Source organism: Marmota flaviventris, chromosome 1, assembly GCF_047511675.1.
Source record: "Marmota flaviventris isolate mMarFla1 chromosome 1, mMarFla1.hap1, whole genome shotgun sequence".
NCBI lineage: Eukaryota > Metazoa > Chordata > Mammalia > Rodentia > Sciuridae > Marmota > Marmota flaviventris.
The window spans coordinates 102,341,488-102,369,296 of record NC_092498.1 but is presented as its reverse complement, the minus strand read 5'-3'; the positions used below and the strand labels follow the sequence as shown (position 1 = coordinate 102,369,296).

Here is a 27,809-nt window from a genome sequence, read left to right as displayed (position 1 = left end):
CTTATAGTTCATTGAGAAAAGAGTTAAAAATCAAAGTTTCCAATGCAGCCAATATAGAAAGCAGTATGGAGATTCCTTGGAAAGCTTGGAATAGAACCACCATTTGACCCAGCTATCCCTCTCCTTGGACTATACCTAAAGGACTTAAAAACAGAATACTACAAGGATACAGCCACATCAATGTTTATAGAAGCACAATTCACAATAGCTAAACTGTGGAACCTACCTATTTGCCCTTCAGTAGATGAATGGATTAAAAATGTGGCATATGTACACATTGGAATATTACTCAGCAATAAAAGAGAATAAAATCATGGCATTTGCAGGTAAATAGATGCAGTTGGTGAAGTTAATGTTAAGTGAAGTTAACCAATCCCCCCCACCAAAAAAAAAAAAAAAAAACCAAAAAACAAATGTCGAATGTTTTCTCTGATGTAAGGTGACTGACTCATAGTTGGGTAGTGAGCGGGGGTATGGGAGGAATAGGCGAACTCTAGATAGGGCAGAGGCGTGGGAAGGGAAGGGAGGGGGCGGGGGTTAGCAATGATGGTGGAATGTGATGGACATCATTATCCAAAGTACATGTATGAAGACATGATTTGGTGTGAACATATTTTATATACACATAGAGGTATAAAAAAATTGTGTTCTATATGTGTAATAAGAATTGTGATGCATTCTGCTGTCATATATTTTAAAAATAAAAGCAATTTTTTAAAAAATCGGAGTTTCCTCTGGTCAACTTTTTTTTTTTTTTTTTGATAGTGCTGGGGTTTGAACGCAGGCTCTCAAGTATGTGGGCAAGTGCTCTACTGCTGAGCTGTACTGTAAGCCCCCAAGAATGTTTAATTAGGCTCCAGACCTGCCTCTCAAGAAACAGGACAGTGATTGAAGGAGTAAATGACACCAGAAAGGAAGCTCATACATGGCAACATGTCTGAACTGTGTGAAAGATGGATGTATTAGAAAAAAACTGTTCTAAGCTGGGCAGAGTGGCACACACCTCTAATCCCAGTGTCTCGGGAAGTTGAAGCATAAAGATTGCAAGTTCAAAGCCAGCCTTGGCAATTTATCAAGGCCTTAAGCAACTTAACAAGAGTCTGTCTTAAAATGAAAAATAAAAAGGGCTGGGGGTCATGTGCAGTGATGCATGCCTGTAATCCCAGAAACTCAGGAGGTTGAGGGAGGAGGATTGCAAATTCAAAGCCAGGCTCAGCAAAGACAAGAGACTGTGTCTCTAAATAAAATACAAAAGAGGTCTGGGGATGTGGCTCAGTGGTTAAGCACCCCTGGGTTTAATCCCTGGTTAACTGCCTCCAACACAAATTTTGCTCTAGATTAAAAGAGACTAAAGGAACTCAACAACCAGCTGAAAAATGTGAACCTGGATTGGATTCTGGATTGAAAATAACAGTTATAATTGGAACATATGAATATAGCATGATGCTATGGAATTATTGTCCATTTTCTCAGGTGTGGTAATATGAGAACATCTTTATTTTTCTAAGATGCATGCTAAACTTATTTAGAGATTAAGTGTTTATTTTGCCTGCAACTTACTTTCCTAAATTGGTAACAAAAAAAGTGAGCATGTGTATTCAAAAATATACATGGGTCTGGGGCAGAGCCCAGAACAAAGAATAATATGGCAAAATAGTAACACTTGCAGCATCTCAAGGTAATGTGTGTGCTTGTACTATTTTTTTAATATTTATTTTTTAGTTGTAGATGTACACAATGCCTTTGTTTTATTTATTTATTTTTATGCGGTGCTGAGGATGGAACCCAAAACCTCCCACATTCTAGGCAAGTGCTCTACCGCTGAACCACAACCCGAGCCCTGTACTATTTTTTGACTTTACAAAGGTACATTTCATAAATTAAAAAGTTGGAAAAAATAATCATGCCACTATTTAATCTGTCAGAGCAAAGACTGTGAAAGGTGGTTCATAGAAATGAGGCTACAGCAGAAGGTCCCACATGTTCTAGAAGCAGAAGCCTTCCCCAGGACAGAAAGGTCCACCAAAGCCTGAACTAGGTGAAGACACCGAGATTTTCAGTATTGGGGCTGGGGAGGCCTGAAACTGGCAGGGGCCAGAAATTGAGACTTCATCTTAAGGACCATGGGAGGCTTCCTGTACTCCCCCTTCTAACAGTTCTTCATCCTGGGCAAGTGCTCCCCATTCCACTCAAGTTGTAGCTGGGCCCATCAGGGCAAGCCAACCAGAGCCCATTCCTGAGATTTTCACCTTGGAATCAGATTGAGTGACAGTCAGGATCTGTCTGAGTGCATTTAATGAGAAGTAGGATTTAGAAGCCCAGGCCCCAACTACACAGAGCAGCTGTGTGAGAATGAAGCTTACCCAGAGGCTGAAAGGTTTTTCCAGAGGTGTTTCTGCCCCCCTCACCCGTCCTTATGGCCTTTGGTGTCCCTTTCAGAACTGTTACTTTTTTTTGGTAGGGGTACCAGGGAATGAACTCAGGGGCACTCAGCCACTGAGCCACATCCCCAACACTATTTGTATTCCATTTAGAGACAGGGTCTCACTGAGTTGTTTAGCGCCTTGCCATTACTGAGGCTGGCTTTGAACTTGTGATCCTCTTGCCTTAGCCTCCCCAGCTGCTGGGATTACAGGCATGAGCACCTGGCTCAGAACTGTTATTTTGAGCCCCTTCCTTCCTAAACTGGTTTGAATCAGCCACTCTCACTTGTAACCTGTAGAGTCCTGGTTAATACACCATGAAAGACTTAGAACAATGGAGGGCCTAACCAGGGCAGAGCTGATGTTGGAGGGTGGGAAGGGGTTTCCATTAATTCTGTTGAGTCACAGCTGAGACAGGAATAATTTACAGATAAATGAAAATAAATATAAAAATCCAAGCTTCAACAAGTATTAACAAAAGGAATAGACCCTAAGACTGACTTCAAGACTGTTGAAGATCCAGTAAAATTAAGGGTTGGGGGTTCAGCCTGGTTTGGGCTGGCAGGGACACAGGTGTATGCACATATCAAACCCCACTGTACTTCACATCAATGTATTCCACTTTCTGATTTTTATTTATTTATTTTTGGTGTGTGGGGGGGGTACTAGGGATTTAACCCAGGGGCACTTTACCACTGAGCCACATTCCCAGCCCTTTTTATTTTTAGTCTGAGACAGGTTCTTGCTAAGTTGCTTAGGGCCTCATTAAGTTGCTGACTAGCTTTGAACTTGTGATCCTCCTGCCTCAGCCTCCCAAGTCACTGGGATTACAGGTGTATGCCACAGCACCAGTTCCTGGCTCCTCTCTTTGAACCGACCTAGGTCAAATCTGCCCTGAATGGTCCCCAGTGCTGGCATGTAGACTGTTTCAATGGCTACTGGGAGCTTGGAGGTGGCAAGGAGGCTTTGAGTGGGTAAAGCTAAAGGAGCAGACTGGGAAGCTGCTCCCTGCACGGGAGGCCCAGTGGAAGGGATTGCGGCAGTGTGAGAGGGGAGGCCAGCCTCCCAGATGAATTAAAAAGTGTTCCCTCCTCTCCAATGTTTGTGAGAGTTCGAGAAGGCCTGCTGTCTGTTCTTCAATGTTTGGCAGAATTTACCATATAGTCCTGTTGTTTTTTTTTTTTGTTGAAAGGATTTTTTAAGGCTTTAAATGTTTTTTTTTAAGTTGTGGTTGGACATAATACCTTTATTTTACCTATTTTTAGGTACTGAGGATCGAACCCAATGCTTTGCACATGCTAGACAAGCACTCTACCAGTGAGTCACAATCCCAGCCCTAAAAGGATTTTGATGAACGTGTCTATGTTTTTGTTATAGCTCTGTTCAGATTTTCTTCTAGGGTCAGTTTTATCATTGTCTACCAATCTGTCCATTTCATCTAGATTATTTGTTAGCATAAAACTGTTCATGGGGCTGTGGATATATTCAGTTGGTAGAGTGCTTGCCTTGCACACACAAAGCCCTGGATTCAATCTCCAGCACCATAAAAACAAAACTGTTTGTAATATTTTCTTATAATCCTTTTTGTAAAGTTTGTATTACCATTTCCATTTTTTTCTTCTTGATTGAACCCAAGATCTTGCGCATGCTAGGCAAACATTCTGAGTTATACCCCCAATCTCCCACTTTCACTGATCAGTTATTTTTGTCTCCCCCTCCCCCCCACACACACCCCTCCGGTACCAGGAATTGAACTTGTGGGCTTTCTGCCATCCTTAGCCCCCAGCATTTTTTTTTTTTTTAAAAGACAGAGTCTAAGTTGCCAAGGCTGATCTCTAACTTGCAATCCTCCTGCCTCAGCTGCCTGGGTCACTGTGATTAAAGGTGTGCACTACTGCAACCAGGTTTTTGTTGTTGTTGTTGTTGTTTTACTAGTTAATGGCTTATTAAACTTATCAAACAGCCAACATTTTTATATTCTAATTTTTCTTTTCTCTATACTAATTTTCATTTCTTCTGCTAATTTTGGGTTTAGTTTGTCCTGTTCCTAATTCCTTGAGATATAGAGCTGTTATTTATTTAGGTTCAGGGGTTGAACCCAAGGGCACTTTTACCACTAAGCCATAACCCCAGCCCCAACCCAGCCCCCTTTTATTGGATAGGGCCTTGCTAAATTGTTTATAGCCTAAGTTGTTGAGGCTGGCTTTGAACTTGTGATCCTCCTGCCTCATCCTTCCAAGTGGCTGAGGTTACAGGCATGCACTATCACACCTGAACTGGCTCACTCTTTTTAAAAAATATTTTTAGTTTTTTATGTGGTGCTGAGGATCGAACCCAGTGCCTCACATGTGCTAGGCCAGTGCTCTACCACTGAGCCACAACCCCAGCCCTCATTATTCTTTTTTAATACAGGCATTTTACAGGTATAAAGTTCCCTTAACACAACTTTTGCTGCTTCCTGTTTCAATTTGTTTTCATTTATCTCAAAAGTATTTTAAATTTTCCTTTATGATTTTGACCATTGGTTGTTAAAGATTGTTAATTCTCATAATTCGTGAATTTTCCAGTTTTCTTTCGGCTATAAGTTTCTAGTTTTGTTCCATTGTGATCAAAGAACACAGGATTCCAATCTCTTAATTATTGAGACTTGGTCAATCTTGGAGAATATTCTCTATGAACTTGAGGAAAATGTGTTTTCCTCACATTGGTGGTTCTATTAAGCCCAGTCAGCTTCTTTTCAAGTTGCATATACTTAGCACATACATGAGAATATACTGACATGAGAAGCCCAGCTGAAAATCCAGGAGGCCACCACTCACCTTGAAGATTAGAGCCTTGCCAGCATCTTTGCTCTTCCCTGAGTGCACCTGTCACGTCTCCACAGGTGAACATGTGTCGATTCCCTTCCCTTCGTTAGTACATATGTACAAATCCTATGCAACTCATATTGATTTTGAGCTTTAGAAGAATGGCATTGTACTGTTAGAGCTTCTACACCTTTTATTTCACATTGTTTCTGGACCTGTTCATGTCTAGAATGTTCTGGCACAGTAATCCCTTATCCGCCCTCTGAGGATGGACTTTTGGGTAGTTTGCAGCCTCTTGCTGGTCCCAGTCTCCTGGTTTCTCTCTTCTACTTAGGAGCACCCAGACTTGCAACAGGCTGTGGGGATGGGTGATGCACAGCAATGAAGTGGCACCCCAAGTAAGGGGAGCCTGTTTCCCACTCCCCCAGAGTGGGTTGTAGTTGAGGGGACTCTGTTGAGCATTGTTCCCACATTTCCTTAGCTCTGGCATTGGCCCACTGTTGTTCCTACGTTTTTCTCCATTTCTGCTCCCAGGGCTTGAAAGGGGAGACAAACTGGGAAACAAAGGCTCTTTAGGGGTGAAGAAGGCCCACCTGTGTAGTCTCAAATGTCACTGGCACTCAGAGCTGCCAGAGGACCTTCCCATCCTGACACCTCCCTTCCTTCTACCCCTGTAGCCTCCAAGCTCCCAGACAAGCACCTCCTCCAAGACGGGCCATGGCAGCTGGCCAAGAATACCAGGCACTCCCCTCTTCCCTGGGTTCCTATTTCCCTCACAGTTCTAGTTTCTCTTGCTAGATGGGATGGCCCTGGGGAGGGGGGGTGCAGGGACTCAGGGCTCAGGACAAGAAACACCTGGATCCTACCAAACTGGATGGGCAGATGGTAGCCAGGATTAATTCTGCACCCTCCACAGGGGGCAACAAAGAGGGGCCTCCTAGGGACACAGCCTAGTGCTTGTCAGGCCCCCTGGCTGGGTTGGGGCACCCAAGACAACTGGCTCCCTGCCCCAGGACACACCCAGGAAAGGTGACATGATGGCAAATGTCACCCAGGCAAGCCTGGGACACTTTACAAAATAACTCTCCAGCTGAAGCCAACTTGGAAAATTCCAGGGAAAAGGAAATTTACCATGGGGCAGGAATAACTGAGGCTTGGTTCAGAACATACAGAGCTTGATGTAGGGCACCAAAAGCCAGCTGTGGGTTGGGCCTGGTCCCCAAGGGAGACCACAGTGCCCCCAGCACGAAGGAGGGACTCATTCAGGCCCACCAAGAGGGAGTCCTTTAATAGAGATTGAAGACAGGAGACAGGACAGGGTCAGGAGCCCTGATTGCACACGCAGGCCCCAAGCCAGCAGATGCAGTGGCTTCCTCCTCCCCACCTGGGTGTGGGCCCACAGGGTGGAGATGGAGAGGCGGTTTTAAAAAACACAGCTGTACTAATTCTTCACTTTCACAGAAAAGGGGAACTTGGGAGAGCAGCCCACTGGAGAAATATTACACAGAGCTGAGTCTGCGAGCCCACCCTGAGCCAGCCAAAGCTCAGTCTCCTCCCACTGCACTGTCCCTCCCCCAGCTGTCTGCACACGGGAAGGGCAGAAAGCACAGGGAAGCCTGGACTGGCTGTACAACAGAGGAACATGCTGACTTAAATAGCTTTCCCCTCCCTTTCTCAGCTGTTAGTGTTTCTACACTATGTACATTGTTGTGCTTTATAGCTCCCCCACCCCCAGCCTCTGCCTGAAGCTTAGGGTGGAGGGAGGAACCCCACACCACACAATGCTGGCTGGGCAAGAGCTCTAGGCCCCTGAACTATGCATTCTGCTTGGTTCTGAGAGCAGGGGCTGCAGGGCACAGGCCACTGGAGCTGCAGGCCAAGGACACAGAGTCAGCCAAATTGCACACCCAACTCTTCTCCCAAAAAGGAGTGGAAACAGAAGGGTCAATGCTTGACGAGATGCAGGCTGGGTGGGAGCAAGCAAGGGTGGAAGGACAAAGTGCAAGGCTGTGAGATTAGGGGCACAGGGTGTGTGTGCAGTGGGTGGACAGGGCACCTCAGCAAAAACCATTCTGTAGCAGTGAGCCTGGTGGAGGGAGGGTGATGGTGGTCTAGGGGCCCCTCCATTAGAGCACAGGCTGCTTCTACAGTTCAGGGCTGGGGACAACAGTGGCAGACCCTGGTTCTGGACATCTGATGAGGAATTTTGGGGAAGAGTGCCAGGTGTTCTGTGGGGCTTGGAGAGGAGGGCAGGCTGTGGTGATGTCTCTGAGTGTGTCCCTGCTAGGCCAGGGGTTAACACAGGATCAGTTGTTCTCAAAGAGAGAGAGCAGGTCATCATTGCTGTTTGTCGGGAGGTCAGGTGGGCCCAGGTAGGACAGCAGCTCATCAGGGTTGGTCAGTTCTGGGAGTAGCTGAGGACAAAGCAAACATGTTAGCAACTCTGGTCTCAGACCCATCATGCCCAAGTGGCCATACTGCCCCTGCATCCAAGCCCTGTTCCCAGGCCCGGCAGGGATGCTAAGTGGCCCCTCATCTAATGAAGGATGGATTCCTGGGCCTCACTGACAGCCTACACAGTTGTCTGAGATATCCCAGTGAAAGGCTGTTCTGGGGTCAGAAATAGCTCTTGGCATGGTGCTCAATACTACCAGGCACCAGAGTGCCCATCCAAGGTGGCCCAACTGTGCATGGAGGTGCACAGGCCTAAAAGGGGATCCCCAAGGTGATTCTCAGGCAGAATATAGATGGCAGAACTTCAGCCCCCTAGAATTTTCTGCTCTGGACTGCTTGTTCTAATCTTTTTCATGTGGAACTTCAATGAATTTCCACCATGGTTCAGGGATGGTCAACCCTGTCTTTCATGCACTGAGCTTGGGTTCACACACCACCCATGCATGTGTCAAGAGGCAGAACCACTGAATGAGCAGACAGGTCAAGCCAGATTCTAAGGAGTGCAGCAGAAACTTCCAGCCCAGTCTTCTTTGAGGACTCTTCATATAGCTACTGCAGCATCCAGCCAAGCCACTCACTAACCACACATGGTACCTGGCACCTCACAGATATTTCAGATACTCAACACATGAATAAGAGCTGCATTTGGTTGACATTATCTGGCTGGCTCTCCCTGAAGGATCACTGTCTTCCCTTCTACAAAGCAGTGACCCAAGGACAACACACAAGCCAACTCCAGCAACTCCCACATGCTCCCCACCACAGGGCCTAGTACTCACATCCAGTGCTGGTTCTGGGGCCTCCCCTGCCCCAGACATGCTGGGGGGCCCCATCACGCCTGTGGCAGGATTGAAGGCCAGCTCACCAACAGACCCTGAGCTTGCTTGACCCAGGGGCTGCCGGGATGCTGGGGGAGGGTTTGGATGGTGCAGTTGGGGACCTGGGGGTGCCCCAAGGTTGGAGGTGTGTAGCCCTGGTGGCCCAGGATTATGGGCTGGGTCCAAGTGGCCCACTGGTGCCATCTGAAGATGGAGAAAAGACATGTTAAAACAGCTAAGGGTCTCCCTGAAAGACCTCACCCCTATCCCCTGGATCCCTTATATATCACACTGACCTGGCCTGGGAGGCAGGGAGCAGACTTCTCTGGAGTCAGGAGACTGCTGGGAATGTCAGACTGGTAGGAGATGGGAGGTGGCCCCGGGGTGAATTCAGGAAGGCTTGGGGTGCTGGGTGTGGGGGGTGGGAAGGACTCCGGGAAGGGTCCAGGCCCCAAGAAGCTGGAACCTACAAGAGGAAAGTCAGGTTAGAAGGGCTCATGTTGGCAGAAGGGCCAGTAATGTGCCAGCTGAGGCACAGGTAGGACGTAAGAGTGCTCACCCATAGACAACAATGATTTGACAATTTTTTTTTTCATTGCAGCAAGAAGGAACTGGTCTTGAGATGATCCTAGGAGTGGGGGCCTCCAAGGTGATGGAATGGGACCCACCACAACAAAGTACACTGTACCTGCACAGTGGGTCCCCACTGGACACTCCAGCCAGGAGCCAGTCAGTGGGAGTGTTATAGCCAAGAGCCCCTTACTCTATCTAAATTGGGGGAAAGGGCCATGGCCAAGACTGTACCTCTACTACCACATCCTTGGGATGGAATGTGTAGGACAGACACCCTTGGCATGTTTTGGTTGGATATGGGTTTTTTTTTTTTTTTAATATTTTTTTAGTTGTAGTTGGACACAATATCTTTATTTTATTTATTGTTATGTGGTGCTGAGAATCAAACCCAGCACCTCACACATGCTAGGAAGTGCTCTACTGCTGAGCCACAACCCCAGCCCTTGGTTGGATATGTTTACAGAGCAGGTGCATGACCTGCATAGTGACAGTTCCATAGGCCAGGAGACTCCTCTGGAGAGGATGAGTCGCTGGTCCAGAGTCACCTGAAGTTTGAGGCTGTGTGTGCTGTACTCACCCTGGCCAGGGTAGTCGCTGGGGGCAGGGGCTGAAGGGGGCTGCAAGGGGGTGAAAGGAGCAGCACCGGGGCCCAGGGCTGCAATCATCTCCATCACGCTGGGCATGAGCACATGGGCAGGGCTCATGGTGCGGCAGCGCTTCAGCACCGGCCCATCTGGCTCCTCCTTGATGTGCACATCAGGTTTCACAGGCACTGGCTTCCAGCTGCATGTGGGGTCGATGGTGATCTCCTCATAGTCGGAGCTAGGCAGGGACACATGGGTACTGGTCATCTGTCTACCAAGCACCTGCTGCCCTTCAATCCCAAGGAAGTTTCCAACCAGACTTTCAACTCAAACACTCTGCTATATCCAGAGTGCTTTCAGGTGCTATGCATGATGTGGAGCCTGGGATTGATATACATGGGAGACATGGCACTGCCTCTGGTCTGGAATTGAGTCACTCCAGGGTAGTGAAGAGCTCAGAAGACTACACTCATCCCAGGACTGCCCTCTGGTGGCCACAGACACGGGGTGGCAGAAAGAAGACACTTACTTCTGAATGTATATCAGGATGCCCAGCATGTACTGGTCCACCTCCAGGCCCTCCAGCAATGCTGTCTTGCTACAAGTAACAAAGGGGACATGGCTTAAAGGCCTTACCCAACTTCACCCTGGGCCCAGACCCCATCACTTCTCAGGCCCAACACCTATGTGAGGTGTCTGTGCATAGTGACCCCGTGTGAGGCAACCCTGCATGAGACGACTGTCCAAGATGATGCCATGTGAGGTGACCCTGTACACAGTGATTACAGAAGATAACCCTGTGTGAGGTAAACTTATATGAGGTGACCCTGCATGAGGAAACTCTGCAAGTTGCCCTTGTGTAAGGTGACTGTAAGAAGTTGTGAGGTGAAATGGGCACAAGGTAACCCTACATAAGAATACCCCATGGATGATTTCTACCTCTGGGGAATACTGGCCAAATTATATTGTTATATTGTGTGCAAGTATGAATATATAACAACAAATCCTACCATTATGTACAACTATAATGCGCTAATTAAGAAAATATGGGGAAAAAAAAAAGGTTTCTGCCCTGAGCTGAGCCTTCCTGGTATGTGCTGTGACTACTTCCAACAGGCTTGTGTATTTGGAAGTTTCACTTATAAAAGCCTCTGAGGACGTGGCAGTTTCTCCCTTGTCACACACCATGAAACTCACTTGCATACGGGGCACCTCCAGGTCCCTCGCTCACAGTTGAGCTGTAGGTATGACTCCAGGTCAAAGCACTGCAGAGATGGGAGACAGGTCATTTCTCACTGTGGGCTAGGGTGAGGGTGATATGTTTTCTGGATTTCTGGAATATGTCTTAAACCCAGGGGTGCTTTACCACTGGGCTACTTCCCCAGTCCTTATTTTTTTTTTTTTTTAATACCTTTATTTTTTATTTATTTGTTTTTATGTGGTGCTGAGGATTGAACCCAGTGCCTCACACATGTAAGGCAAACGCTCTACCAACTGAGCTACAACCCCAGCCCCCAGCCCTTTTAATTTTTATTTGGAGACAGGGTCTCCCTAAATTGGTAAGGGACTCACTAAATTGCCAAGGCTGGCCTTGAATTTGTGATCCTCCTGCCTCAGCCTCTCAAGTTGCTGGGATTATAGGCACATATCACCATGCCTGGCTCCACTGTAACATAATTCTAATGGACCATCCCAAGCATCTCAACAGAACTGGAACCCGCTGTGACCAAAGCAAGAATTGGGCAACTGTACTGATAAGGAACCATTGCCAGACACCATGTTAAAGGGAAAATTATAGTACAGAGCAGCATGTAACAGAGAGGGAGGAGAATGTAGTTTCTTGTCTAACACTGAGTATTTCTGCAAAGACAGAGACTTTCATGGTAGGGCAGGAAGAAGACCACACCCGCATCCTTATGCTTTTTAACAATGGAACCCTGTGAATGCAGTAGCTAGTAGAGAAGTGAGTAAAATGGTGATTATATTTAGAAGAAACAAAAGCCTAACCTCGGGGCAGCCAGGGGCAGCCAGGCCCAGCGGCCTCCATGCCAGGCCTGGTCCATGGCCTGTTGGCTTAGGTGTTCAGATTCCACTTCTGCCCCAGAGGATGAGGCTGAGGTGTCAGCTCAAAACAATTTTTTAAATTGTTGATAAACATTTGTTTTTATTTGAAGCTCTTACAATTCAAATATAGCTATGAACAATAATGTGTACATTTCTGTCGGATATATAGCCAGAGTACAACTGTTTCACTATGAAGCATACATATTTTTAAAAATGATATCTATAGCTTTCTCAAGTAGTTTTTCTAGTTTAGATTCTATCCAATATGATCTCAAGTTTCTAGTTGCTCCACAAGCTCAAAATATTTTAAAGGCAGCAAATTTGGGCAAAGTTCTGCAGTGACCACCCACCTACCTGTATGTGGCGACAGTCATGACCACGGGTAGGGAGCTGGATTCTGCGGAAGGTGATGGGGCACTTCAGGGACACCTTGATAGCTGTCTGTTCCACCCCATCCTCTCCGTTGGGCCCAGGGGTGCCAGGGATGGTGCCACTGCTGAAGTTCCGCTTTACTGACAACAGGGGAAGAGATCTGAGTAAAGGGTTCGCAACATGGGGAGGCTATGAATGGGGATGTCAGCCAGGACACTGAATGATCAACAGCTCCAAGGTGTTACTTAACTACTGCCATCAGCTAACTACTGCCATCAGCCTGGGAGAAGATGCATTGTGTGACATGGAGATGTGCCATATGAAACACTGTTCAGCTTGGGCACAGCCCCAGTGGTTGTGGGTGGGGTCACTCACTCTTGGTGATGCAGTGCTCAGCAGGCAGGAGGCGCTTCTTGAGTAGGCCCTGCAGTACGGAGCGGACAGATGGACGATGCACCAGCTGCAGCACGAAGAGGTGGGACTGCAACACAGTGGGGGATATTGTATGTAGGGGGAACACAGGTGTGGGGATGTGGGGACATGGTTTTGGGGAACACAGCTGGAGAAGAGTAGTTATGTCAGGGGTACCAGGCTGGGAAGGGAGGGGTTTGGGGTGAGATAGTCAAGGGGAGAGGACCAGACCAGCCATGTTTCTCATAACTAGGCCCTATCCTCCTGAGTGCTAAAGCACAGTCAGGATGCTTTCTACTTTCCTGGAGCCCAGGAGTCTCTGGCCTCAGGCTGCTGGTGCTCTTGCCCACACTCAAACATCTCAACAGCTCTACTGGGCATTCTGTTCTTGTTCATCCACTGCCTAGTTCTCACCTTGCCATAAAAACACAATACCTGAGCTGGGATTATAGCTCAGTAGTTGAGAGCTTGCCTAACAACCCTAGGCTCTAGGTTCAATCCTCAGCACCACATATAAATAAATAAATAAATTAAATAAAGGTCCATTGGCAACTAAAAAAATATTAAAAACAAAATACCTGTATGCCTTGTATATCTCCCTGCTCATGGCATCCAATCTTACTGACACTGTGTCTAGTTCAAACCTCCTAAAATCCCCACAGAATGAGGATTCTGAGCTGTCCCATCCCCAGGCCCTTGTTACATAGGTCCAAATGAGATCCTGATGGCTGGAACCTGGGTGATGTTGAACCTGCTATGGATGGAACTCTGTGAGCTTGCTACACAACTTTGTTTCTCTCACAGTATCAACATGAGTATTAAATCTAGTAAATATAATCTAACTGGAAAATAGCTAGGATGTTTTTAACTGGATCCCTTTCTTAAATGGCAAATAGAAAAGAGCTTAAAATAAAAAGTGATAACAAGAAGCAATGTCTTTTTCTTTAAGCTCCATAGCCCACAGCCTGGCTCTGGGCCCACCCATCCTCAGCCCATCCATGACCCCAGGGATAGTGATCCAGGTGGTGTTTCAGCCAAGCCCTGCCCATACCCTGCAGGATACTCACGCAGCAACAGGCGGTGACGGTGATCTGGATGGTGTTGCGGCCAGGCTGGCACACGTGTTTCAGGTAGAGGGGCTTGTGTGAGGTCTTGTTATCTCCACGCTCGATGGTGAGGGGTGTGGCATTGACGCTGACCTGCACGGAGGCTGGCCAGTTGGTGTTCATTTGCCGGTCTTCATGGTGGTAGCACTTGAACTGCAGTTCCAGGTCAGGCCTGCAAAAGGAAAAGGATGATCAGAGACTTCACACTGAGTATGGATGGGGGTGGAGGGGCTGGGGCTGGGCCAGTGGGGATCACCTCAGCATCAAAGTCTTGTAGACTGAGTCTCGAAGCTGGAAGACGTGGTTGCTCACAGCCAGGTTGTGCTGCAGGCGAAAGGGCTCCAGGACTACCCCATCCCTTACAGGGAAGGTCAGCCGCAGCTCATCACAAGGACCATTACCTGGTGACAAGAGACCATGTTGGCTATAAACTGGACACCAACCAGAGCATCTATAGTTACTCAAAGAGGTCATCCTGGAGCCCCTTGCCAGGTCTGCTCTGAAGACCTGAGCTGTGCCCCACAGCCAGGGCCTCAGACAGCATCTCTCCTGAGACCCTGGGCCATAGATCCTAATGTTCATCTGCCTCAATTACCCAGCCTAGTGTCCACTGAACTATGACAGGGGAACACGAACCCAACTCACGCAGAAGATGTTTACAATGTTTTTTTAGAAACCAGAAGGCCAGGATGTCAGTGGCCATCACCCAATTGCTCAATTTGAGGTTTCAGGATTCTAACTTCTGCTGTGATGGTCTCCTTGGAAGCAGGGGTTCTCAGCTAAAGATAGGCTTCAATTTTATATAAAAAATTTTGTGTCTGTGGATATTTTCCTGTAGATATCTATAGCTCTAACAGATCTGCGCAGGGCCATGAATAGAAAACAAAGGTAAAGGCCCAGAACCATACAGTCTATCTTTAAGATGGAAACCTTAGCTTTACTTGGGATCAAGCAACTGCCCCTGCTCTCCCAAGCTCCCACAGGGCGCTAGAGCCCTGGTATTCCCCATGTCTGCCTAGTCTGTCACAGCTATTGTCCTAAGAGTGAACACTCACCAGAGGGCGATGGGTGCAAGGAGCTGAGACCTGGTTTGAGGTCAGGCAGGAAGGGAGACTTGACCTCCTGGCTTGGGGACATGTATGGGACACTGCTGCTGGGCGTCATGGGTGGTGTGGGATTGCCTGGCAGTGGGGAGCTGGGGTAGCCAGGGATGGAACGGGCAGGCTATAGAGATTGAGCACAAACAGTTAAAGCAGAATGGTAGGATGGGTGGATTAGAGTTGTTCATGTAGCACCCACTGGGAAACATGAGAACAGAGGTGGAGAGGAGGCAGTCCCTCTGTCCACATGCCCACCCTGTGAGCCTCCCAGCCATCCACCCAGCCGAGCCCCATACCCCACTCAGGCCAGGCTGGCTGTAGCTGACGCTGCCCCCGTTGAAGCTGGTGCCCTGCCCGTTGAACTGTTCTGCAGGCTGTGGGAGAGAAAACTGAGTGCATGTGGGCCCTGCCCCCAGTTGAATCCCCCGGGCCTGATCCTAGAAGTTCACCACAAACAGAGCTGCCAATCTGCATAGTCTTTATGCTCTGTTGTATATCCCACATATTCCATAAGACACATTACCAATATTATAATGTAAAAAGATACCACTATAGAAAAGGGGTGACTCCACACATGGAAGGGGCTGAAATGACACAGGTGCACTCAAACCTCCCCTTTTTATCCTCCTCCAGCTGTACCAACTTGCCCACCCAGACTCCTAGTGAGGTGCTCTCTACCCACCATGTATCCAGATGGTGTACCACCAGTAGAAAAGGCTTGTTCCCTAGATGGGTTTCTCTACAGCAAGTAGAGGGAATGGGGACATTTTCCATAAAGAATGTCAGAATGGCTTGAGTGCTTGCCTGCTGCTCCCTATGCTGAATTTCCAGAGATTCATGAATCTTGTAGAGGTTCCTTTCAGAATTGAACCCTGCACTGGCTGGGACCCCTGTGAGGTTCCACCCACTCCCTGACTAGCCTATACCCCTCAGGGGCAGGACTGCCTCAAGGTCCCCACTATTCCCATGACAGTGGGCCTGGCATAGGCCAGGGGAGCTGGCCCTACCTTGTAGTGCAGTCCTGCAGGGCCTGGTGCAGACAGGGACTGGCCCATGCCCTGCTGCAGGGGTAGTCTGTGCCCAGGGTAAGAGGGGGAAGGGGCAGGGGGTTGCCCAGGGCCGGGCGCATACTGGGCAGTGCTGGGCGCGTACTGGCCTCCTTGTAGGTACTGTTGCCCTGGATACACCTGAAGAAGCAAATACCCCAGAAAGAAGAGGCATCAGCAGGCAAGTAGTGCCCCATGTGCTGGGGGCAGGGTCCCCTGGTCCTGCTGAGCATGGACAATTTTCTCACTGTAGGAGCTGCTCTTACCACTTGGGTGGGGGAAACAGCACCCAGGGCCCCAGGTTGGGTAATCAAGACACTCACCTCCGAGTATGCTCTCTTGACCCCTTGTCGGGGCAGCGGCTGGGCCTGGGGAGGACCAGGGTACCCATGCTGGGGTAGGCGCTGCCCTGCATACAAGGGCGTCATGCCTCCTGCCCGAGTGGGGTTCATGGCCATGGGGGAGAGGCCAGAGGGGCCCATCATCCCTCCCATGCCAGTAGGATTCATGCCAGGGGGGACGCTGGGCCCCCGGGGACCTCCATGCTGCAGAAACTGGTTGTTAAAAGACTGTCCAGTCCCCATCTGGGAAAAGAAAAAGACAGAATGGTTTACACTCCCCCCACAAATGGGCACATGGCTCACTGGTGCTGTGGGCATGTACCCCTTGCTACTGGTTTCAGGGCCTCTCCCCCTTCAGACTCTTTTTCTTCCTACTCATTTCTCTTTCACTGGTTTCATAAGCCCCCAGTGAGCACATTTCGTGCTTGACCCCAACACCTTGCTGAGATTCCCCTGGCCAAGTCCCACACACGCTGGCTGCCAAATGGGAGGAGTTGGGGGGTTGCCCTCACCGCTCCATATTGGCTCAGCTCCTGGCTCTGCTTCTCTTGCAGGGCAGCCACGGTGGCTGTGGCTGTAGCTGTGGCAGTGGCTGCAGCGGCAGCCACGGCAGCTGCAGCTGCTGCTTGTGTGAAGTCAGCGGAGGGTCGTGCAGCATGTGAGGGGAGACCCAGTCCCCCTGGGCCACCTGCATATCTGCAAGAGACACAGGACTGCCACACTCTCTGCACAGACTCAGCCTAGGGCCACACAGCACTTAGGGGGAGCCAGTTCTTTCCAGACTCTCCACGGTAGCTGCTGGAGCCAGTGGGGAAGCAGAGAGGCAATGTCCAACAGTTCAGAGGTGCCCGCCAGGTTGATGGCTTCTAGCCATCTGTCAGATGAGGGGCCCTGCTTACCCGGTGGTGAAGCTGGGGCCCCCGGGGTAGCCCCCACGGCCATACACACTTTGCTGCACGTAGCCCTTGCTAGCACCACCTTCAGCAAATGCCTGCTGTCCCAGGCACTGCGGGGAGGTCAAGGCGGAGCTGCCACCTGCCACACCAGGCATCATGGAGCCACCAGGGGGGCTTCCTGCAGGGCCCATGGGGTTCCCCAGAACCTACAAGGAAGTGGGAATCACCAAAAGGAACAGCTAAAGCACCCTCTTCAAGCTGTAGCTCTAAAGTACTAAAAACCAAAAGACCTGGTTAGTGGCGGTATAGGGGACGGGTGGGGGCAGGGGCAGTGGGGGAGTACCTGCCCATAGGTCAGGTTGGGGTGATTTGTGGAGGCCAGCTGAAGACAGAAGAAAACCTATGGGAGTGTGAAAGAACCAGCACCCAAGGACCTGAGAGAATCAGGAAGCCCCATCTTTATGCCCCAACCTCCCCATTTAAGTTCCTTGTCTTTCAGAGCTCTAAGGCACTGCCAAGGCTCTCACTGCTTGGGGGAGGGACTCAGGTAGGTGCTCACCTGGCTCTGTGTTGCGTTGCCGACTCCCCACACGGTAGTGACCACGGATAGCGACCCAGCAGGCTGAGTGGCGCTTTGTTGCCAAGGCACAGACTCGTATGCAAATGAACCATCACTACAGGAAGAGTGGCTGGTGAGGCCTAGGTCAGGAGGCCACAGGTGCCCAAGAGCACAGGGCCTGCAAGGGACAGGCCACAGGAGCCCACACTCACCCGTGTGGCGCAGGGGGCAGGGCAGGTTTCATGGGGTTCATGGAGTTCATTGGCGATAGAGCAGCCCTACAGACCGGGTCTGCCAGTGCTTATCTGGGACTCTGTTGCTCTGGCTGCTGGACAGGAGGGAAAGGATGTGAATTTAGATGCCACCTGAGACCCTTTTAGCAGAGTAGAAAGAGCCCAGGGCCACCAGGCCAGCCCCTTCTTCTGCAAGGGATGGCTAAGCTCCAGTGGTAGGTAGGACAATGGAAGAGGCTGATATTGGCTCACCAGCCCAACCTCTGTGCCTCACACTCAGCCCAGAAGCTGGCATGAAGCCTTTCTGACCCAGGGTCTGCCACCCAGAATCCCTGGATCCACCCTGGAAACAGACTGATTCCAAAAACTTGCCACACTCTCCCCCACACCAAGAACTGGATATCCATCCATGTAAAGCTATTAAAAAAAAAGTCACCCCATAGTGATTCGGGGATAGAGAACAGGTTGCCAGAAGCCCCTCAGGAGGTGCTGGCAGGGAGGACACACAGGGCCAATAAGGGCATCACCAACTTGGGATCTTGATCAACCTGGGCAGGACCTGGAGAGGGGCAAAGCTAGTGGGGGCTCTAAATAAGAGGTTGAAAAGGTCAAGAAGCAGGTACAGAACAGCTACCTTCCAGCCTGGCATGGGGAAGGGGGATGTGGGATACCTGCTGAAGCAGGGTATATGGACCAGCAGCCCAGCCCCTGGCTGGCAGGTCCTTCTAACCAAGAGAGCAGCATAGGGGCTCTAGGTCAGGGAACCTCAAAACTGACTCAGATGCCACGGGACGAAAGGCTGCCTGAAACTGCAGGCACAGGGGCCATGCAAGCAGTCCTACCCCTGTAGGCCCATCTGTGACATTCAGAGTAAGTTTCCAACCAGGCAGAGACATACAGAGCACAACAAGTGGAGGACTGATAGGCACCAAAGCCTTGGAAGGGACCCGATGTGGCAGGTGTTTATAAGCAGGGGTGGGGAAAAGGGATGCTCAACCACCTCTGTAGGGTCAGGGTAGGTGGACCACAGGGATGTGGTCATAGTAGACAGCAGGTCAAAAGAGTACAACAGGCAGGTACTTGTAGGACATGATGCCAATACTATGGAACTCAGCCTGCTGTACTGAATTTGCTGCCCCAATTAGCGAGCCACAGGAATCTTTGGTCTGTTTCCAAGTGCCACATTCCTCACACTGCCATAAGCAAGACCCTTACTCAAGCCAAGCCCAGACACTCCTAGGCCCCACTCCTATACTGCCTCCTTCACCCAAAACTGGTACTACCTTCGGTTCTAATATATATAGGTCACCCCTACAGAGGCACATAGGGCAACTGGTAAGTGGTTCTCAGGAAGCTCCTGGGGGAGGCCAGGCATGTTTCACCCTGGATCTCACAGCCTTTGGGGGCTGCAAGGCTGCCACACACACACACACACACACACACACACCCCGCAAAGCATGCTGACCTCCTGTGGTTCCCATCTTGCCACCCTAATACTTACAGGGCCAATCTCTTGCCCAGGAGAAAGAAGGTATCTGACATAAAGGTAAGCCCAGCACCCACCTAACTTTGTCTCACCCATATCTCAGTACTGGCTGAGGTAAAGCATCCTTATCTGCTCTGCAAATACTGACCTAGAACCTCAGCAAGGGTGAACCATGTATCCAAGGGTTCAGAACAGGTAAGAATGAGAGGTGACTTAGCCATGCCTTGGCAAATGGGACACCTGGACCTCCACTGGCCCTTCCCACACCCAGCAATAGGCTTCGTGAGAAAGGAAACCAATCAGAGGAGAAGGAGGAAGTGGAGGGATGTCCCAGCTACACCAGTCAGGTCCCCTGTCCTCAGAGATAGCCAGATCCCTTAGCCCCTCCTCAAATCAAGTCCTGACCCGGGAAGCTCAGGCCAGAAAAAAGCAGGGAATTAGGATGGCCCAGCCACGCAAGGGGAGGCTGGCATCCCTATCCCCACTGCCTTTCCTAGGATGATGACCCACTAGGAAGGGGGACCTGCCAAAGGCAGAAACTTCTTCCCAGACCTGTTGGATAGGATCTGGAGCAACCGTGAGTATTTCAGGAATTAGAATAGAGATATAATAATGAAGACTGTGGTACTAACAGAAGGACAGAACTATGAAATCAGACACAAAATATATCCAAAGATATAAAAGCAATTCAGTGGAGGAAGATCAGTCTCTCCAACGAATTGTGCTGGAATAACTGGACATCTATAGTAAAACTAACAACAAAACAACAAAACAAAAACCCAGGGTGAGATGGGGGTATCTAGGGATGTAGCCCTTTGGTAGAGTGCTTGCCTGGCATGCATGAGGACCTGGGATTGATCCCCAGCGCTGGGGAAACAACAAAACAGAAAACAACCCAAACCTTACACCTTATACTGAAATTAAACTCAAAATAAACTTGGTCCTAGGTATAGTTGGTAACACAAAATTATAAAAAGTTTAGGAAAATTGGAGGAGAAAACCTTTGGGATCTAGGCTAAGCAAAGAGTTCTTAGACTTCATACCAAAAAACATAAATCCATAAAAGAAAAAAATTGATGAAATGTACTTCATCAAAATTAAAAACTTTTAAGGACAGGAATGTAGTTTAGTGAAAGAGTGCTTGCCGAGCAGGCAGAAGGCCCTGAGTTCAATCCCCAGCATGGCAAAAAAGAAAAAATAATTTTTTTTCCTCCATCTCAAGTGGTGCACCCCTGTGACTCCAGTGACAACTCAGGATGCTGAGGCAAGAGGATCCCAAGTTTGAGGCCAGCCTAGGCAACTTAGTGAGATCCTATCTCAAAATAAAAAATAAAAAAGGCTAGAGGTGTGGCTCAGCGGTACAGTGTCCTTGGGTTCAATCCCAGCACCACAAAAAATAAAAATAAAAAATAAACTTGCCCTCTAAGAAAGACCTGTTAAGAGGATGAAACAGCAAGTTGCAGAATGGAAGAAACATGTGCAAACCACATATCCAACCAAGGACTAGTATTTAAAATGTACAAAGAATTCTCAAAAAAAAAAAAAAAAAAAAAATCCAATTAGAAAATACACAAAAAAAACATGAAGAGACACTTCACCAAAGAGGATATACAGATGGTAAATAAGCATATGAAAAGATGCTCAGCATCACTAGTCAGCAGGGAAATGCAAATTAAAACCACAAAAAGACATCACTATACATCTAACAGAATAGTTAAAAAATAGTGACATCATTAAATGCTGGCAAGGAGAAACTGGATATCTCATTGCTGGTGGGAATGTAAAATGGCACACTGCTTTATAAAAATGAAGTCTATTCTTTTTTTTTTCTTTTCTGGGAATTGACCCCAAGTGTGCTCTACCACCAAGTTACCTCCCCTGCCCTTCTAATTTTTTTGAGACAGGATCCTACCAAGTTGCCCATACTGGCCCTGAACTGGCAATCCTACCTCAGCCTTCTGAGTAGCTAAAATTACAGGTGTGTACCACCTGCCATTTTTAAAAAATATTTCTTTTTAGTTGTAGATGAGCACAACATTTTATTTTATTTATTTATATGTGGTGCTGAAGATCAAACTCAGTGCCTCACACATGCTAGGTAAGCGTGGGTTAGCCATTTCTTACAGAACTAAGTACTCAGCCACTAAACTATGACATAGCAACTGTATTACTGGGTATTTACTTCAGAGAAATGAAAACTTTATATTCACATAGAAACCTGTACATGAATGTTTATAGAAGAATTATTTGTAATAACCATTGTTAACAGCTAAAGGGTGGAAACAGCCCAGATGTCCTTTGGTGGATGAATACTTAAATCAACTATGATACATTCATAGCCTGGATGCCAGAAAAAGAAATGAACTACTGATAACACAAAACCACCTGGATGAATCTCCAGGGAACTATGCTGACTGGAAAAGCCAATAGCCAATTCCCAAGACTATATATTGTATGATTCCTTTACTTGGCATTTTTTTAAAGCCTTTTTTTTTTAAGTTGTAGATGGACACAATACCTTTATTTCATTTATTTATGCAGTGCTGAAGATGGAACCCAGGGTCCCACATATGCAAGACCCCAGTGTCCCCTGCATGCAAGATAAGCACTCTACCCCTGAGCCACAACCTCCAGCCCTACCTGCCGCAGTCTGGCTGGGCACAAAATAACCGAGCCACCACGAGGCACTTGTAGGTTCAAACAGGAACTACTTTATTGCCTGAACTCCACCAGCACTCCACACGCACTCCCTGGGAACTCTCCCAGCTCTCAAAAGTAGCAGGAGCCGCCCTATTGCTGGACAGCAGGGGTCTATATACAACTGAATACACAGCCTGTTTCAATCCAGCATCATCCAGTCACAGCAATTATACACAGCTTAACTTAATTATCATCTTAATGGCTCGCTGTCACCTCTCAACCATTCTTCTGGCAAAATGCCAGGCGCCATCCCAACTCAGCTGTGGCTCTCAACACCTACCTGGCATTTTTGATACACCAAAATCAGGGAAATGAACACACTGTTGGTTGCCAGGGTTAAACGTAGTGGGAGAGGTAAATTTGTAATTTTGGCAAGAGGGAGGTGGGAGTGAATATAAGCCAGCAACAGGAAGGAGCCTGTGGACTGTATCAATGTAGTGTCCTGTGGTGATGTTATACTACAGTTTTGCAAAATGTTACCATTGGGGGAAACTGGGTAAAGGATACAAGGGACCTCTGTATTATTTCTTAAGAATTGATTCTATAATTACCTCAAAACAAAATTTTTAATTATAAACCTAGGAGGAAGTGGGGGGGGGAGGGGGAGGAGGGGGAGGAGGAGCACCACCACCACCCACCACCCTCTTAAGAGCTGTCCTGGGCTGGGGATATAACTCAGCTGGTAGAGTGCATGCCCTGCATGCACAAGGCCATGGGTTCAATCCCCAGCACCAAAAAAAAAAAAAAAAAAAGCTGTCCCGACAACCCTTCCCAACAGCAAAGCTGGTTGGGTTGGCCCAGCCCACCTTGCTGTGCCAAGCAGCATAGGGAGGAAATCAAGCAGTGAGCAGAGTCCTCTGCCTCACTTCAGGTTACACAGGACAACAGTTCCCCCAATTTCAGTGCATGAAAATCAACTCTCAGCCTGATGAGAGGATGCCCTGCCCCACACTGGATCAAAAGGTTGGGCCAGGGCACCAGCCTGCATTTCTAACACATTTACAGGTGCTACTGTTTCTGCTGACCACAGTAGGGGAGCCTCAGATCTAGGAAATGCAGAGAGCTGGGGTGAAGGGAGACACAGAGTTAGGTGTAGGATGAAGAGGAACCCATAGCAGCCTCATGTGTCACATGGGACTGGGGAATTCCACCTACAATGCTTCTCTGCTATGGGCAGAGACCACAGACATTTCCAGTTCCCCTTGAGTTTTCCTCTCTAAACTGAGAGGATTTCCTGTCAAACTCTTGAAGTGATACCTCTGGTCTCCTGAGGGCATTTCTTTCTGTAAATCCCCCAATTCCCTGGGTCTGGTATCTTATGACCCTCTGCTCCTGACCACAGAGCGGTGTTCTGTGAATTCAGACCCTCCTTCCACCTTCTCCTCCCAGGAAAGGCTGGGAAAGAGGCCAGGTCACTCAAGGTCTGGCCTGCCTGGGGGCTTTCCTCCCATACTCTCATTAAGCTGAAAGCTAGAGCCCTGAACATAGGTGCTCTGGCTTGGGGTCAGTCTAGAAGGCAACAAGTCTTTTTAGAGGTCAAGTCACATTTTCCTCCAGAAATAGGACTTCAAAAAACTCATTTTCCATTCCAGAGGTGCAGGAGGTTGAGGCAGGAGGATTGCGAGTTCAAAGCCAATCTCAGCAAAAGTGAGGCGCTAAGCAACTCAGTGAGGCCCTGTCTCTAAATAAAATAGGGCTAGAAATGTGGCTCAGGGATCAAATGCCCCTTAGGTTCAATTCCTGGAACAAAACAAAAAAAAAAGAATTTTTTTTCCCCAGATTCCTCTTTCCCCAGTGTCCCAGAGCAGCCACAACTAGTCAGTAGGCAGACTCTCTGAAGCAGGCCACCCTTTCTCAACAAGCTGAAAACAAAGCAGACTCTCTGCCTTCAAGTATGTAGGATCAAGCCAACTCAAGAGAGGATGGGGTCAAAAGGTCTCCAAGAAACGACAGCTTTGGAGCCTGGCACACTAGTACATGCCTATAGTTCCAGCTATTCAGGAGGCTTGGACAGAACGAGCACTTGAGCTTAGGAGTTTGGAACCAGCCTGGGCAACAAAGAGATCCCTTTCACAAAAAGGATCCAAAAAAAAAAAAGAAAGAAAGAAAAAAGAAATGACAGCTCAGGAGTGAGAGAGGAGCAGAGTCTTCAGTGCCAAAAGATGAAGTGATCATGTGCACAGGCAGCTGGAAGTCTTGCCTCCCCTACCTGGGAGGCCACAACACTGACTGGCCTCACTGTGGGGCTAAAAGTCAGGATATCAGATTTCATCAAGAAGTTCAGAATAAACACTGACCAATAGTCCAGGCATGGGGCATTTCAGTGAATGGCTAAAGGGACAACCCAAACCTGGCTTCAGTTTACAATGTGTAAAATGGGTATCTGGTAGCCACCCTAGGACTGCAGACACATGACACGACTGTCTTTGTCATCAGCCCTTGAAGATCAATCCTAATAATGAGGATGCTCCCCAAACATGCTGGGCCTACACTCCCAAAGTCCTCCCCTGCTCTTTCTCTTCACTCCTACTTCCAAGCTTGTGATCATTGCCAGGTGTGACAAGGGCCCCAGTTCAGTACTGCTGGATGCAGTTAAGATTCCCTCACTTCTCCTGTTACCACTCTCAAGTGTCAAGGGATGCCCTCAGTTCTAGCATGCCAGGACTTGGTGATGAGTCTTCCACCTTATCTGTATCCACAATTCACATGTTTTGTTTGTGTACCTGTGAAATCTGCTACAACACAAATGACTTAAAAGACATCACCACCGATTTTCTTGTAACTACTGGAAAGAGGATACCCTAGGGAGAAAGGGATCAGAGCCTAGGGGACTAGGCAGAGAGGGGGTTTTTTGTTTTTTTCTTTTTTGAGGACAGGGAAGGTGATGGGGTAAGCAAGGCAGCAGGCTGTAGGGATAGGATACCTTGAGGGAACAGGACACCTGGAAGACATAGAGCACCTGGGAGGGGTAAACAAAGCACTGGGTGGTGGGGATAGGATATCTTGGGGGCGGTGGCGACCAGGACACTTGGGAGGGGGTAGAGACAAGGCATGCCAGGAGAGTAGGGCACCCTCATGCCTGAGCTTCAGTATGTCAGGTTTGGACAAGGGTGGCCTCATGAAAACCACAGCTGGGGACTGACAGGTCAGTGTCGTCCGACCCAAAAGCAGCGCATTCTCTCCTCTGGTCTGTGACGACCTCCAAGGACCCCTAATGGTGGGCACACAAGTGGGAAGAGAGGGTCGCACAGTGAAGGTGAGACCGCCTGGCCCCAGAGCCAGGAACCGCCAGGTTTGGGGCGAGGGCCGGATCAGTTTCCTTAGCTCTGGAGGAGCCTGAAGGCCGCTTATACCCCTCGGTCAACCCCCAACAAAGGCTCGGGGTAAGGATGGGACGAACCAGACACCCACGGAGACGAGTATGCCCAAGACCACGACGCAAGCGTGGCAGGTGTTTGCAGGTGGGCGGCAGAGCCCACGGCCTCCAACCCAGCCGCGAAACCCGCCACAGGCGCTGTAGCAGGCCGGGGGGGGGTGGGGGGGCTCGGGGGAGGGGCCGCACCTGCCGGTCCGCACCTGCCGGTCCGCACCTGCCCGCCCCCGCCACCCCGCACCTGCCCGCAGGCGGCGTAGCCAGGCGCAACCCCCGGGGCCCCGCTCACCTCCTCCCGGCCTGGCGCGGCCCCTCGCCGCGGCGGCCCCCGGCCCGCGCCGTTCCATGCGCTCAGCCCGCCCTCCGCGCCGCCCGCCGCCCCTGGGCCGCCGCCGCCCGCGCCATCGCGCCGCCGCCCGCTCCGAGGGCACAATGGAGCCGCCGCCGCGCCGCTCATGCATATGCATGACGCCGCGCCGCCGGCCCCGCCTCCCAGGCCAGAGCAGCGGAGCCCCGAGCCAGCGCTCGGGCGGGGGTGTCCATGGGCCTGCGCGGCGTAGAGCAGTTAAATGGGCCAGGACCGCGGGCTGCCCGGCTGACAGGAGACGCGACTACACCGTAACCTGTGCCCCTTGCCCGCTCCACACCTTTCCGAACCCAGCGTCGGCGGAGCCACCGCGCGCTTCCTGCTCGCTGTCCGCCGGGGGCGGGGCGGGGCCTGGGCGCTGGGGCGGAGCTGGGAGGGAGGTGTGGCCTAGCAGGAGGCGGGGACTGGGGAAGGCGGGATCTGGGCGGGGCTTGGCGGGGGCAGAGCAGAGTGCGCGGGGCCTGGCTGATGGCTGCTCCGGCCTGGTCAGCGGGCGGTTCAGTTCGGGCCCTTCAAGACCGGGGAGTGTCTCTCCTCTTGCCAGGTCCTGGCCAGGCTAGTTTCGCCGCCTTCTCTTCGTACCGAACTCTTTAACTCTTCGCTCCGGCTGCGGGATGAGGAAGGACACAGCGGGAAGTCACCTAAGGGACCGGGCTCTTGATAGGGACCTGAGAGGCCCCTCATTAAAACAGAAAAAATTCCTGAACAAACTGCTACCCTCACCACTGAATTCTCTGTTTCCCACAGGTCACCTCCCTTGAAAAGTCACTATTGAGAACTTCCTCCTGTAGGAAATAGCTTCTCTTTGATCATTTGGTATTATCATTTGCTATTATCACCCTTTAAGTATTCTGGATTTTTTCCTACGCCAAGGAAAGGAAAGACCACATTCTCCGATTACCCACAATTATGATTATTATTATTGTGACAAAGTACTTATAACGAAATATATCATTTTGATTATTTTGAAGTGTTCAGCTCTGTGGCATTAAGTACATGCATTTTGTGCAACCACCACCACCATCCCTCTTCAGGATTTTTCATCTTCCCCAAGAGAAACTCATATCCGTTAAATACTAACTCCTCATCCCCACCCGCCCAGCCCTTTCTATTTTCTTTTTATTTTTTTTTAATATTTATTTTATAGTTGGACACAATACCTTTATTTCACTCATTTATTTTTTTACATGGTGCTGAGGATCTAACCCAGGGTCCTGCGCGTGCAAGACAAGCGCTCTACCGCTGAGTCACAACCCCAGTCCCCCTTTCTACTTTCTGTCTCTGTGAGTTAGACTTTTCCAGGAGTACCTTACATAAATGGAATCATACAGTATTTTGAAGTGGGGATACTGGGGATTGAAGACAGGGTTGCTTTACCACTGAGGTATGTTTCTGGTTCTTTTATTTTTGTGTGTGTGGACATACCATATTTAGTTTATCCACTCATCAATCAGGCATACCCTACAATTAATTTTTAACATTGCTGAAATTTCCTCCCTGAACCTTGTACTTTGTTTCTTGGGGGAAATCATTAGTTCATTGAACAAATGTGGCAGGCCTGCAACATGGGAGTCTTCTCTGACCGAACGCTGGATTCCCGCCACCACCACCACCCCCCCTTCACCAGAACAGACAGACAGACCAGTTGCCCTTGGAACAAGCATATTAGATGGGGAAAACAAATGGAAATGTCTCAACAGGTAACAATGTATCCATCAGGAAGAGTGTCAGGAAGAAAAATAATGCAAGACCAAATGAGAGGAGTGATGTGGCATAAGGAAAAGTTTCTCTGGGGAGCTGGCCCTAAAGAACAAAGGAGAAGTCAGCACAAGAGACCCTGTTCATTCTGCCTCAGAGAAGCTGTGTGTTTGCAGGGAGTTGCAGGCAGGTTTATGGGAGAGACCAAAGTGGCCACACAGTATCCAGGTATTCCCAGCACTGGCAACTCTGTCACCCCCACCTCTTCCGCAACTTCTGCCCCACTACTCCTGCGAAAGGACACTTTGTGCCTGCTCCTTTCTAAATGGTGCTTTAATTGATTACTATGTACATTTAGGAAAATTTTATTTACTGGAAAAAAATCTGCCTTCATGAAA

General features: G+C 49.2%; 1 protein-coding gene across 6 annotated transcripts; it reads right to left on the bottom strand.

The window, feature by feature from the left end:
- Positions 1–5,405: 5,405 nt before the first annotated feature.
- On the bottom strand, positions 5,406–26,063 carry Zmiz2 (zinc finger MIZ-type containing 2). Of its 6 annotated transcripts, none has more exons than XM_027938303.2 (19): positions 25,994–26,063; positions 17,767–17,882; positions 17,555–17,669; positions 16,999–17,201; positions 16,612–16,795; positions 16,082–16,342; positions 15,720–15,899; positions 15,009–15,086; positions 14,668–14,836; positions 13,869–14,013; positions 13,574–13,784; positions 12,471–12,576; positions 12,078–12,235; positions 10,857–10,924; positions 10,189–10,257; positions 9,653–9,897; positions 8,799–8,968; positions 8,464–8,706; positions 5,406–7,644 (listed from the first exon to the last, which is right to left on the bottom strand). In XM_027938303.2, the coding sequence occupies exons 2-19, from the start codon at positions 17,814–17,816 to the stop codon at positions 7,537–7,539; spliced, it is 2,763 nt and encodes a 920-aa protein (XP_027794104.1). In that variant the 5' UTR covers positions 17,817–17,882; positions 25,994–26,063; the 3' UTR covers positions 5,406–7,536. The 6 variants fall into 6 exon arrangements, with proteins under 6 accessions (XP_027794104.1, XP_027794105.1, XP_027794103.1 ...); XM_027938304.2 differs by having other exon boundaries at positions 17,767–17,879; XM_027938302.2 differs by lacking the exon at positions 25,994–26,063 and adding an exon at positions 25,636–25,713.
- Positions 26,064–27,809: the final 1,746 nt, after the last annotated feature.